At 43.6% G+C, this 14577-nt stretch overlaps 1 protein-coding gene across 14 annotated transcripts in view; it reads left to right on the top strand.

The window, feature by feature from the left end:
• epb41a (erythrocyte membrane protein band 4.1a) overlaps positions 1-14577 on the top strand; it is a 70678-nt gene that overhangs the window by 40524 nt on the left and 15577 nt on the right. For 6 of the 14 annotated variants that reach the window (XM_084919120.1, XM_084919119.1, XM_084919122.1 and 3 more), the window contains exons 12-18: positions 806-1047; positions 1553-1627; positions 1838-1882; positions 4121-4183; positions 4278-4325; positions 8226-8267; positions 8443-8613. In XM_084919120.1, coding sequence (XP_084775246.1) covers positions 806-1047; positions 1553-1627; positions 1838-1882; positions 4121-4183; positions 4278-4325; positions 8226-8267; positions 8443-8613 — 686 coding nt within the window. Of the gene's footprint in view, positions 1-805; positions 1048-1552; positions 1628-1837; positions 1883-4120; positions 4184-4277; positions 4326-8222; positions 8268-8442; positions 8614-14577 lie in introns of all 14 variants that reach the window. The other 8 variants (XM_084919123.1, XM_084919125.1, XM_084919124.1 and 5 more) reach the window with 8 other exon arrangements.

Genomic DNA, 14577 nt, shown 5'->3' with positions numbered 1-14577 from the left:
TGAGCACCTGTGTGAACACATGTGTGAACACTTGTGTTCGTAAGGTTTCTCTGTTTAAGTATTTATTGGTGTGTGTGTGTGTGTGTGTGTAAGGCCCTATATGTATGTGTCATGAGAGTGTAAGTAATGTGAGTCTCTAAGTTGCGGAATAAGATTGAGACACAGCTGGCCAGGAGGGGACAGAGGAGGAATGCCTCCCCTGCACCTCTGTGATGCAAGAGGTGCAACGGATGGAGCAGGAGGAGGGAGGCAGGCTCTCAGCGGACCTTGATCTTTGCAGGGCTGCTGCGACGCCGTACATGGGTTTACTGTAATGACCCTAATATGACTAAAAAGCACAGAGTTGCTGCTTTCACAACCTGTTGTAATTCTTTCAGTTGAGGTCCAGGAGTTACAGATGTTGGAAGAAAAGTTGCAAACACCTGTTTGACGCCAGCAACAGGTTTAGGCTTTCGAGGGTTAGTCAGTCCGTTCACATGTGTGTTCTGTGTTGGCTTCTTTGCTTTTTACAGTCAGCTGGTGGCTTTGATGTGTTTCAGGATTTGAGGGACATTTCTATACAAAGACTGATTCATAAAGATAACTGCCAAGAGCACAGTGGCATCTGTGCCTCTTCAATCAGCAGCACTCAGACTGGGTACTTTTTGTAGTACGAGTACTTTTGAGCTGATTCAGTTGACTTGCTTCCTAAACCCTTGGGTACATTAATGGGTCCAAGTAGTGTTTATTGATAAATTACATCATAAAGAATTATTGTTGAATAGTTTCCAAAAACAAAGTGAGGCTATCGTCTCTTCCATTCTAGCAATGGTGTCGACTCCCGACAACAAGTCCAGTCGTCCTGTCAGTGCCCCTGTTATGTCACCAGTGTCACCTGGGGAGGCCACCCCGTCACCACTGCTACCCACCCTGCCTCGTTCTGACCACCACGATGTCTCCACGCCCAGAGGACACCGATATTCCAGCAGAAAGGCAGAGTTACAGGCAGAATGCCTGATAACTGACAGCGTCAAGAGCCACAGTGCCAAGTCTACTCCAGAGATTAAGGTAGGGGAAATACCACCGAGCTTTAACTCTACTTATTATTGGGAAAAAATACCTCGGCATAATTTATAATCTGAGATTCACAAGACCAGAGCAACCCAGAGAGGAGAGAGAGGTTCAGCTTGACAGACACTGGGTGAGCGCTGTACATCTACAGCACAATTTAAGGCCCTTTCCTGTATAACTTTGTATAAATGAAGTGATCTCATCTTAGTTTTTCTCCTCTCTCTTCCTGGAAAATACGGCCCCTGTGGACTCAGTTTGAGTGTCCTTTGTTTAAAATGCTGATTGGAAATGAACTGCTGCTTGTCAGTTTATGCTAACTTGCCTTCAGTTGTGCTAGGTAGAAGCTGTTGTACTACGCTGGACTACAACTTTATTTACATTTGCAAAGTGAACACAGACCACCGCTCTGGCTACTTCACCTTTGGTTGTAACTATATGAAGGCTGTTGTCCTGCTTTTCCTGAAGCTGATCCTCAGCATGTGAGTTTTGTTTAATGTACTAGACGGTGGGCAGGAGAGAGCGGAGGCATGCCCCGTCTTTGGCCATCACTAATGGGGAAAAAGAACGAAAAAGCCAGGTTTGTTTTCCTTGTACATGATCAGACCTGCTGCATGTTGGATCAGACCACTTAAAGATTAAAGACGTTTTTATAACTGGATCTGCATATGCTCATATAGTGTATAAGAAATATCTGTATCTGTGTGTGTGTGCGTGTGTGTGTGTGTGTGCTGAGTTTTGCTGAGTTGCAGTAACATGTTCACCTGTGTTTCCTCTGATGGGAGAGCAGCACTCTCTTCAGGACAGAAAGATGGAGATGGTTCGAGTGAGGAAGGTCAGCGTGTCACTGCTGCGCTGTGGTCCCTGCATCAGCTACACATCAGCTCATCTTTATTTTGACACAGTGATTTGCTGCCTTGGTTGTTTCATTATTTCTGCTGCCTGCTTCCCTGTGAATGCTGCTGTATTTTCTCTGAGCTTTTCTGAAGTTGAATCATCAATCATTCAACTTTGCAAGTTTGAACTGTATCTCTCATTGCCTGCAGCTCTTGGACAAAGTGGCTCTCTCGTATTATTACTGTTATTATTATGATTATTGTTGTTATTATTATTATATTATTGTAGTAGTTTCTTTCTTTCTATCTGTAAGTGCTGGATGTGTAAATAAGTCTGAGCCTCTAAAGTGGGCTAAAGTGGGCTAAAGTGGGCTAAAGTGGGCTAAAGTGGGCTTCTATAACCAGTGTAATGTGTTGGGACGGTACAGCCCCAGTTCCAAAAATGTCAGGTTAAAGAAAAAGAGGGAAACATAAACAGGTATTTTATTCACAGTAAAACATAAAAGACCAAAATGTTTAAACTGAGACGTTTTCACATTTGAATGAAAAACACTGGTTCTGTGTAAGTTTGATGTAACACGTGTGCACAAAGCTGGGACAGGAGCGTGTTTGCAGCTTTGCAGCTGCCTGTCCTGTTTGAGCATGCTGTGGAGCTCTGTGGCTGCTCGGGAGTCCTCTGTGTTTTTAGTTTTGTCATTACGCGGCGGCCCAAATGTTCTCAGCTATTCAAAGGTCTGGATAGTTCAGGACAGTCTGGACAGTATGAAGCCATGTTGTGGTAATACGTGCAGTTTGACCTACTGAAATAGGAAGCTCTTCCATGATAACAACATCTGGATAGGAGCAGATGTTACACTAAAACGTGTGTGTACCCTAACCCCCGTACCATCAGGGATGCAGGCTTTGGTTGCTCTCCTCTTTGTTTCTATGGACTAGGTTCCTTAGTCCATTTAATTAACCTTTGCACAGAGAAGACTTTAGCCTTTCTGCATCATATTCACACACGGCTTCTTCGTTGCTTGACATAGCAAGCCAGCTGTTTCCTCTTAGTACCACTGACTTTTCCAGCCTTGTGTTGCCCTCATGCCAACTTGTTTTTGGATGTTTTTCTGCCATCAAATTCAAAAGGAGCTTATTTTTCATAAAATATTAAAACGTCTCAGTTTAAACATACTGTTTTCTGAGCTGAGAGTAAAATATGTGATCATTGAATCCTATTTATACATTTATTTACATTTCACATAATGTGCTTACGTTCTTTGGGATGAGGGCTTTAAATTGAAATATGATTGAAATGTTTTCACGTTGCCTTCTCACCATTCTGACTGTCCACACACATATTTTAAACTGAATGCAGATGATATTTAAATTAAAACAAGCTAGGCTCATGGCATGGAGAGGCATTCAGGTATTTTCATCAATCTACGAGACACCTGAAATAGTCACTGAATATTGTTTGATTTTTTGAAAGCATTAGTTCCAGCTCTGACTCAGGAGACAGGCACGCATCCTCCTGCACTTCCTGCACACCGCACTGCCACTGCAGCAGTTTGCATGCACAGAATGTGCCTTCCATAGATGTGCAGCAAATATGCGACCTAGTTCCCCTGGGATCCCTACATATTTCTGTGTGGACACTCTGCCACATCAGGTTATAAAGCCTTCCAACATTAAATCTGCACCAACGATGCTGTGAGGGTGCCATCCATGTTTGTGTCCAGTGTATTTCACACTGACTGTGTCAGTAATGATCAAAATGAAATATTTATTTAGTTCTATTAAGAAAGAAGAATAAGATCAGTGTTGAATCATCGGTGCATTTAATAACAGGTGATGGATCTCAGTGCATTCAGCTGGTAGCGGTATAAATCACTGCAGAGGCTGATAACAAGCCAACTTCCTGTTTTAGTTGTAAAAAGCGAGGTTCCTCAGAATCTCCAGTGTTTCTGCCTTAGTGCAGTTAAGAGAGCCTTCACCAGCTCACTGAGTGTGGGGATGGAGAGGAACTGGGTCCCAGCCTGCTGCGTCAAACACATGACTGTTGCATTGTTAACTTCACTGAGCTGGACGCAGTCGGGCTGCAGCCTGCATTGTTGTTGTGATTGCACAGCTCGTTTTTGATACGGCTCATGTCATTGGTCAGTCGTGCTCACGGGACACTATTCAGAATCACATGTGAAATGTTCAAACCAGTTGTTATGTTAAACCAGTGTTTTCCTTTTTCCTCATTTCCACAGAAAAGATCAAAGAAACTTGAGGGTGAAACAATTTATATCAGACATAGCAATTTAATGTTGGAGGTTTGTATCTTCAGTCTTAAATAAGCGTCGTTTGCTGTCACAGCTCCGTTCTTTAGTTCTTTCATTCTTTTGTTCTGTCTTTTGTTCTTCCTAGTTTAACCCTAAAGGGTTGGCATGCACCATTTTCCTGTCTGACTCTCATGCAAGTAGCTTCACTTTACTTTCACATTGTGTTTGTCCGTGTGATAGATGACTGGGAAACATCTCCAGGAAAGTTCACTAACGTATGCATTCATCGTCCTTCCAACCTCCGTCTGTGGTTTACGTCAGTGATGTTGCTTATAATAATAATTCAAACTGTGATTGGTCGAGAGGAGCAAGGCGTTGTATTCCTTTTTTATTGGTTATCAGAGGACCCAGTATAACATCATCTCCTGGGCCCGGATTCACAAAAGTCTGAAGTACTAAGAGTTTGTTTCCTGGTGACAACATCCTATGAAAAGTCTTAGAATTTGTTTTTAAGAATTTCCCCTTATAATTGTGACAATTTTAGTCCCAACTTTAAGTTATTCATGAAGTGTTTTAGCTCTGAGCTTAAAAGTGTGGAACAAGAGAAACGTTGAAGCATCAGTAAAGTTTTAAGTCACTCGGTGTTAGGCTGGGACTCCCTGCTAATGCACTTTAGGTTTGATTCGGAGCTAAGCGAGGGGATTGTGACTATGAGTCCTGGAGAGACGCGTATGTTACTTTTTAGCCAATATCAGCTCCATGTGTGACACCATCACTGCCCTCATTTGGACAAAAAGAGTGAACTTCACTGATCGCAAACCACAAAACGCTCGAGGGGAAAAACGTGTTCTCGACTGACTTCATGCAACAAACAGTTTCAAGAAGGATAGAAAACAAGCTTTTCTGACTGTCAGCCATAAACCCTCATCATTTAACATCATCCAAAGAGTAGGTGTAAATACAGTGGTTGCAAAAGTATTGGGCCCCCTTGAACTTTCCCACATTTTGTCACATTACAGCCACAAACATGAATCAATGTTATTGGAATTCCAGGTGAAAGACCAACACAAAGTGGTGCACACGTGAGAAGTGGAATGAAAATCATTCATGATTCCAAACATTTTTTACAAATAAATAACTGCAAAGTGGGGTGTGCGTAATTATTCAGCCCCCTGAGTCAATACTTTGTAGAACCACCTTTTGCTGCAGTTCCAGCTGCCAGTCTTTTAGGGTCTGTCTCTACCAGCTTTGCACATCTACAGACTGAAATCTTTGCCCATTCTTCTTTGAAACAGCTCCAGCTCAGTCAGATTAGATGGGCAGCGTTTGTGAACAGCAGTTTTCAGATCTTGCCACAGATTCTGGATTGGATTTAGATCTGGACTTTGACTGGGCCGTTCTAACACATGGATATGTTTTGTTTTAAACCATCCCATTGTTGCCCTGGCTTTATGTTTAGGGTCGTCGTCCTGCTGGAAGGTGAACCTCCGCCCCAGTCTCAAGTCTTTTGCAGACTCCAAGAGGTTTTCTTCCAAGACTGCCCTGTATTTGGCTCCATCCATCTTCCCATCAACTCTGACCAGCTTCCCTGTCCCTGCTGAAGAGAAGCACCCCCAGAGCATGATGCTGCCACCACCATATCTGACAGTGGGGATGGTGTGTTCAGAGTGAGGTGCAGTGTTAGTTTTCCACACATAGTGTTTTGCATTTTGGTCTCATCTGACCAGAGCAGCTTCTTCCACATGTTTGCTGTGTCCCCACATGGCTTGTGGCAAACTGCAAACGGGACTTCTTATGGTTTTCTGTTAACAATGGCTTTCTTCTTGCCACTCTTCCATAAAGGCCAACTTTGTGCAGTGCACGACTAATAGCTGTCCTATGGACAGATTCCCCCACCTGAGCTGTAGATCTCTGCAGCTCGTCCAGAGTCACCATGGGCCTCTCGGCTGCATTTCTGATCAGCGCTCTCCTTGTTCGGCCTGTGAGTTTAGGTGGACGGCCTTGTCTTGGTAGGTTTACAGTTGTGCCAGACTCCTTCCATTTCTGAATGATGGCTTGAACAGTGCTCCGTGGGATGTTCAAGGCTTGGGAAATCTTTTTGTAGCCTAAGCCTGCTTTAAATGTCTCAACAACTTTATCCCTGACCTGTCTGGTGTGTTCTTTGGACTTCATGGTGTTGTTGCTCCCAATATTCTCTTAGACAACCTCTGAGGCCGTCACAGAGCAGCTGTATTTGTACTGACATTAGATGGCCTGGTAAATGGCCTGTATTTGTATAGCACCTTACTTACTACTTACCAAAGCACTTTACACATCCAGTCATCCACACATTCACACACTGGTGATGGCAGCTACATTGTAGCCGCACTGACAGAGGCGAGGCTGCCGGACACTGGCGCCACCGGGCCCTCTGACCACCACCAGTAGTCAACAGGTGAAGTGTCTTGCCCAAGGACACAACGACCGAGACTGTCCGAGCTGGGGCTCGAACCGGCAACCTTCCGATTACAAGACGACCTGCCAACTCTTGAGCCACGATCGCCCCATAGATTACACACAGGTGACTCTATGTAGTCATTAGCACTCATCAGACAACGTCTATGGTCAACTGACTGCACTCAGAACAAAGGGGGCTGAATAATTACACACACCCCACTTTGCAGTTATTTATTTGTAACAAATGTTTGGAATCATGTGTGATTTTCGTCCCTCTTCTCACGTGTGCACCACTTTGTGTTGGTCTTTCACCTGGAAGTCCAATAACATTGATTCATGTTTGTGGCTGTAATGTGACAAAATGTGGGAAAGTTCAAGGGGGCCCAATACTTTTGCATCCACTGTATCTGATCAACAAGCCAGTGAGCAGGAAGCAGAGTCTTTGCGGTAAACGGGCTCCAGTCAGTATATTTGTTTCCCAGTCGTTTATGCTCACAGTCTGATGTTTAACACTGTGGACTTTGCTGTCATCGTCATTACGTCTCATGGTCGTTAAGGACATTTTTAATATGATGAATGTCCTTCATGGTCCTAATGCTGAACACACTGTGTGTCTGTGATAATGGACTTGTGTTGTTCTCTTTGCTGTGTCCATTGTGCTGTATCATATTCTGCCAGCATCATTTCAGAAGAAAGGGATGACAAGAAGCACTGATACTCGTTAACCTACAAATAAAGCATTCATATGTAAAATTAGGCTCCAAAGTTGAGCATCCTGGCCTGGACTCAGGAGACGTCATGTATCTAACAGCAGTGCATGGCTAAGCCTGATGATTTTATAATGTGTCATCCCTCTCTACAGTTTACTCTGCTGACATGTGGAAAAGTCTGTACGTGACATTTAAATTGTTGGCTTTTTTTAACCTTATGTAAAGAAAAAACACTTGATCTCTGAAACACTGTTTCAGTCTGCTCAGATCGGCTCTGTTTCAGTAGAAGAGGCATTTTCTTGATCTGGCTCAAAAACAAGAAATGGAGGTTCATGGAAACGTCAAAGCTAACAGTTTTCATGGGACGTGCTGACTTGTTCACATGACAGGACGTGTCTACATTCAACAGACTCTCATCCTGCTCTGTCACATGAAAAACTTCAAAGCTGAGGTCTTAAGTAGTTACAGCAGGTAAAGCAGGTGTGTGTTTGTGCTGATGTGAAGCCATCGGCGCTCCACCTGTGTCTTCCTTTCTGAAAGGAGTCAGAATGAAAGTGAAACATCAGAGAGACTCTTTAACCACTGAAGACCGAACGTTTCCATCTCTGCCCACATCCGACATAAACAACAGTCATTACTGTATATAATAATGGCAGACATAACTCAGAATGAGTTTTGCACTTTTTTGCAGTGGCCATGTTTTTCCCTTGTGTGCCGGCTTTGGCTCGTTCATCCCAGCGTGGATGTGCACACAGTCACCGATCTTGCTTTGGTTGTGTTAGCGCTGCCATCTGAATTTTTTCTGTCAGATTACATTGTTGTGTTTGTCCTCATTAAACATCTTCTGCTGGCATTGATGCAAACCATGATTTGTGAGCCACAGAACAGTACGCACTAATGATTAGTAATGCTCTGCTGCTTCCTTTATTACTGCTAACATGAAGCAGTTTGGTTTGTCTGGAAAATCTGTTCTTCCACAACCTCTAAAGGTCAGTGGGACATGGCAGACCCAGCACTGTTGAAATATTTAATATATATTTATAGAAAGTGCAGCCCTGTGTTTTCATTTGCTTTCTTCTCTTGTCTTTTCAACCTTAATCGTTGCCTTTCAGCGTAGTTGTTTCCTTCCATCAACCTACTCTCACTTTTGCCTCCTTGTTGAAGGACCTGGATAAGACCCAGACTGAAATTATGCGGCACCATACCAGCATCAGCGAGCTAAAAAGGAGTTTCATGGAGTCTGTACCGGAGTCTCGGCCCAGCGAGTGGGATAAGCGTCTTTCCACAAACTCTCCTTTCCGCACAGCGAGCATCAACGGTCAGCTCCAACCAGCAGTAAGTCCGATGAGCTCAGTGCAGTGCAGCTCATGTTTGCTTTGTTTTACTCACGTGAATTACACAAAGTTACCTTTGAAAGCTTTTCCAAGACAGGCATGCTGACGTGTCAAGAGCAATCGAGCAGTGAAAGCAGTTCACACGTATAGAATCGCTCGTGCTGGCTCACTGACACACTCTCTGTTACTGCGATGCAGGAACATAACACAGACACTGCTAATGTGTTTGTCGACTGGTGATGGTTTTCCTTGCCATGACAAGTCAGAATGTCTGCTTTGAAACAGCCGCTCTGCACATACTGATGCTCTGATTCTAACGCTGGCAAAAATCGGTGTTTAAAAGCTTCAACATTTACTAAAAATGTATCAATCCGGTCTTTTTTCTCTCTACATTTCCATATAAATGTTAAAAATAATGAACACAAACTAATCACTACCAAGATCAGTCTCCAGAATTCACACTGTATATTCCTACGATTATAAATGTTCAAAATAATATGACAGGCGTGCAAGGAGACAGATAATGATCAAAGTACATGTGTACAATATGCTTTTGCCACCTGAGTGTGCATCATAAACAGCTGACACAGTCACTTGAGTAGAAGTACAGATACTTGTGTTAAAAATAAACAGAGTACTGATTCATCTTTTTAAAGACACGACAAAGTAGAGACTCTGAAATGGACTCAAAGTGTAAAAGAAAAAGAAGCTCGCTGGAAAACAGTTTTAACACAGGAACATTATTTCAGCTCAGACTGATTCTATGAATGAGTCCTGAACATCTTTAATGTAGAACAACAGTGAATTAAAAGGGAAAAGTCAGTTTGTTGCCTCCATCGTGGTCGAGTTTCCTTTGTGTGCACGCCTAAAGAGAAAAACAAACCTGAGATCAGTTGGAAACACGTCACAGCTTCTTCTGTAAGAGCAGGTAGAGGTGATCAGCTGAGCTGCGCTCCTTACTGCTCGCTCCTCTTCTGTGATGTTAGCTTGGTGCTGAAATACCACAACCAGGGTTCGTGGCTTTACCAAAATGCTGTTTCTGTCACGGTCAGCGAGGCGAGCCGTGTGGAATTTATTAAAGGAACGAAGATGCGGTCACTTCCGATGTGAGGAAGCTTTATTAATGGAGGTGGTAAATACACACGGCGAGGGTGACGAAAAACAGAACTGAGTTAACCTAAACTGGAAAAACTAAGCATAGAAAACAAACCTGAAACTTAAAGACACAAACAGAGATGCAGGGAAAACCACTCAGGATGACGGAGGGGAAAAACGCTTAAATACACACAGCAGTAATCAAGGGATGAGAGACAGGAGGGGAACACACCTGGGAGAAATCAGGGCTGATGGGACAGCGGAAACGTAAAGTGAACACACTCACACGAGACAGAGACCTTCAGAATAAAACAGGAAACTCACAGACACAGAGAACCAGACAAGACACTGAACTTAACAGACAGATTCACGAGCAGACAGAGTGACACCACGGACAGAGGGAACAGAGAGGAGTGGGAGCAGGCAGGCACAGAACAAAACCCTAACAAATGGCAAACCTCAACAAAAGATATAACAGAATAAACAAGAACATAGAATAATAGAAAGAAACACAAAACCCTGAGTCGTCAGACTCAGGACAGTTTCACTTTAACCTCTGAGCGTAGTGCAATAAGAACTGATGATGATACAATAATGGATTGTCTGTGAAGAGTTAAATATTTCTTCCTTTTAGACTGCAATCAGTTATTTAAAGTGATTTAAGGTGGAGTGACAGGAAACAATAACTCTGTTGAAATGTCTGAAATCTGAAAATGTCAGAAGTGAAAGTAGAGATATTTCAGTTCAGCTGTAAGGAGTAAAAAGTAAAAACAACCAGTAAAGATAGCTGAAAACTCTACATATGCGCAGTAACAAAGTATTTGTACTCTGCTACGTCTCGCCTCTGATCATAAATATAAAATGTGTTTTTAACCAATCAGAATGTGAAAGATTCCAAATTCATGCACTGATCCTCCACTAGGTAGCGCTGTTGGCTTTCACCATGTCATTCCACTGCTTCAGCCCGACTGTGACCACAGGCACAGACACTTCCTTTCCTGTGACGATGGCATGCTTATGCAGGAGAGCATCTCCACGGCTGCGCTTCCATACCCAGTGAGAGGCGGTGTGTAGTCTGGTGCTTTGTGGCCGGGCTGCAGCAGGCCAGCACTGTGCAGCGTTTATGAGCAAAGAATATCACGAGCATTGGTCAGCCAGCTCCCCCGGCTTGTGCTCAGCTGCACGCTCACTATGCTTCAAACCAGCAAACCCTAAGACCTTTGCACAGTACTACAGAGCTTTATGCACAGCATGGGTACCAGGAAGTTTACTACAAGGAAAGGCATCTGTGTGAGCTCAGAGAAGGGAAACTCCAGAAGAACTCAATCACACATGATAAATAAATAAATGATAAATGGTTGTACAGCTGTGTAACTGGGACAACAAAGGTGGAGTGGAGCAGCAGAGTTGACCAGCAGCCAGTGCGTGCAGCACAAACAGTGTGTGGTCATCTTATTGTTCATACTTGCACAGCTGCCAGGTCATTTGGCTGCTTGTAGCTGTTGTAATCAGGGACTGTAGTGTAGAAAGAGTTGATGCAGCTTTCTTCACACACTGCAGAATTTGCTCGTTACAATTACACAGTAACATTAGACAATTACATGACTGTTATGTGAAGGTTTCTGCTTGATCCACTGTTTTACGAATCATAGCAGGACGTCTGTATTTTGGACAGTTCTATGTAATGAAATGTGTGAGAGAAGCTGGGGAACCGCCGTCCTGCACGCGGTGCCTTTATTACTGGGCCTTCTTAGGGGTTTGGTGCTTCTGGTAAATTAGCCCACATGGCATGGATAACCCTATCCAAGACCTCGTCCAGGTTTATTCTCTGATATGAACAAATAAGACCTGTTGCATGGGTGTGCATGCCTCCACTAGAACCAGTGTTGTTTCAATGAAACATCTTTGGTTCAGCTCTGTTCATCAGTATAAGCAGCACTTAGTTTGGCGCTCATGTCTTGTCCTCTCTTTGTGTAGCTGCTTCAAGCTTTGTGACCTTGCTTGACCTGCCAGCCGCATGGCTCAGTTAATCTGCGCATGTCCACTGACTCTCATACAAACTGCAACAGTTACAAAACCCAAGAAAACAAGCTGAAGGCCAACGGTGCCAAGAGGACTGTTCCCCCACCCCTCGTCATCCTTATTCCTCCACCCTGCATCGTTCCCTTGTTCACTCTTTGTTTTCCTGTATCTCTGTCATCTCCCTTTCCTCTGTAGCATCTGGGCTAATCCCAGCTACGCCATCCTCTTCCCAAGAGCTTCCATCATCCTTCCCTGTGAGTTTATAAACTGAAGGTCAGAGAGGAGGCCAGCAAAGTCACAATATTCCCCTCTGGCTTCTCTTCTACCCACAATGTGAAGATACAGTTTTTATCTCAGAAATTATATTTTACTGAAAATCTAGCCATAGCAGCACTTTTTATTTTATTTTTAAAATATATATATATTTGCTGAAAGCCTCAGGCTAAATTGTTAAATTTCACATTAGTGCTTTGCTGAGTTATGACGTAGTGTATGAAAAAATAAAAATAGCCTTCTCATCATCTCAAAGGTCTCTAAAGCCCACGATGATGGACCCCGCTCTGTCCCCGTGCAGACTCTTTTTACACCGTTTCATCTTTTGGTGACTGGCTCTTACTCACCAATGAAGGATTGTGGTGATTTTTTAAATTTACTGACTCGGTGTATTTTACCTGGAATGAGTTCTCTAACGTTCTCTTCAGACTCGTGACACAGAGATTCGCCTTCACTAAAGGCACTGCTCTCTTTTACTGTCAGCTCTTCCACTCCAGTGCTGTGTGTACACATTCACAGGGATGGACAATCTATAATTACTCATAGATTTGGATTATATAACATGTAGCTGCCTGGTGTTAAGTTACTCGTTTAACTGAACTTGTTAAAAATCCCATTTAATTACCGGAAAGTTGCAGTTTCATGAGTGTGAGTCCATGAAATCCACCGTATTGCCAAAAGTGTTCATTCATCTGCCTTCACACACAAATTATTCAATTATTCATCCATAGGGTTTATTATGATGTTAGTTCAGCCTTTACTGTTATAATTACCCATAATTCCATTGTCCATGTACAGTGAGTATAAAGGGCTGTTCTTATTGTGTTTGTGGGAATTCTCGTTCTTCCAGAAGCACCTTTGTGAGGTTGGATGAGAAGGCCTGTCTGTAATTTATCCCAAAGGTGTTCTATGTGTCGGACCGAGGCCAGTCAAGCTCTTCCACACCAAACTCGCTCGTCCATGTTTTATGGACCTTGCTTTGTGCACTGGTGTGTAGTCATGTTGCCACCATGTGACCTACCACTTTGTGGCTGAATTGCTGTCCTTCCCACTTTGTTATAATACCAGTAAAGGAGACTCGGGAATATGTAGAAGTGAGGACATTTCACGACTGGACTTCTTACTGAGGTGGGATCCTATCAGGGCCCCGCGCTGGGATTCACTAGGCTCCTGAGAGAGACCCATTGTTGCGCACAGTTGTGTAGAAGCAGTACACAGGGGTGGCTGTAGCTCAGGAGGTAGAGCAGGTCACCTGCTGATAGGAAGGTTGGTGGTTCGAGCCCTGGCTCCTCCAGTCTGCATGCCAAGTATCCTTGGGCAAGATACTAACCCCAAGTTGCTGAATGTGTGTGAATGTAGTTAGAAAGCACTAAGTACAGAGAAAGTGCTTGTGAGAGCAGGTGTGTTTGGGTGAATGTGACATGTTGTACAGAGCGCTTTGAGCACTCCAGGAGAGTAGAAAAGCGTTATATAAGAATCAGTCCGTTTACACGTGCCTAGGTGCTCGATGTTATACACCTATGGCCACGGTATCGACTTGAACGCCTGAATTCAGTGATTTGGGTGGGTGAGTGAATACTTTTGGCAATGCAGGTTATACTGTACTTCAAATCCACAATAATCAGAAGGCAGATCACTCTGAAAAAGCAGGACTCAGAGGCTCTCGTGCTGATGTTTTTAAAGTAATTCTACTTTACTTTGGTGTTTTGATATTAAATCCAAGCACTTGATTGGGTTTCCTACGAGCAGATTAACACATTAGTGCCCTTCACATACTCAATAATAAAGACACCCTGACAGCTTAGAGTTTTCAGACATGAATCTGTGTACCTTCATCCATTTCTTCTTCCTCTATGATCCCTCCCTCCTGTCAGTCGACTGTATTTCACATGTCTGTTCATTGTTATCTGTCTCCCTTGGCCTGCTGCTGAGCACAGCGAGGGAGGCACACTCTGTTTGGACAAAAGGTAAGAGCATGTAGTTTGTCCCCAGAGCCAGGGGGGTACAGACGTGACTGGCTGCTGGAAGAAGATGAGGAGAACAGTGAAGTGGAGTGGGTTGATGATGGTGAAGAAGAGGAGGAAGAAGAGGAGGAACAAGCTCACAGTCACACTCTAAAGGTGGTTGTTAATGAGCCACATGAGAGGGGAAGTTTGGCAACAAACCCAACCAGGCTTAAGCACTCCAGGATGTCCTTCTTTCTCTCCGGTCTGCTGGTGATGGCCCTGACTATGCTGTGGTTAGCCTTTATTTAAAAGCTCCTCAGCATTCATCCTGCACGGTCCCTCGATTATCTAAAGACTGCGTGATTCGAGGGATGTTTACTTTCTGCTCTATCCTCAATATTCCCCAAAGAGACCCAAATAAACTACAATTGAAGGACTCATAAAGAAAAGCTAGTCTTTAAAAAAGTCTGTGTAGCATTTGGTGAACATCGTGGACATGAGGCACTTTATGCTCGCTCAGCCTTTACAGGGTCTTTCTTAGAAGAATGGTGGTGGACTGTTTCCAGACAGACATGACTAATGCATGTGTAATTTCTTAAATCATGCTCTTTCTATAAAACCTGCATGTT

The sequence above is a fragment of the Perissodus microlepis genome, chromosome 22 (assembly GCF_051167445.1).
Source record: "Perissodus microlepis isolate ML-2025 ecotype Zambia chromosome 22, ASM5116744v1, whole genome shotgun sequence".
Taxonomy (NCBI): domain Eukaryota; kingdom Metazoa; phylum Chordata; class Actinopteri; order Cichliformes; family Cichlidae; genus Perissodus; species Perissodus microlepis.
The sequence above is the reverse complement of the archived record's forward strand: the minus strand, read 5'-3'. Positions and strand labels throughout refer to the sequence as shown.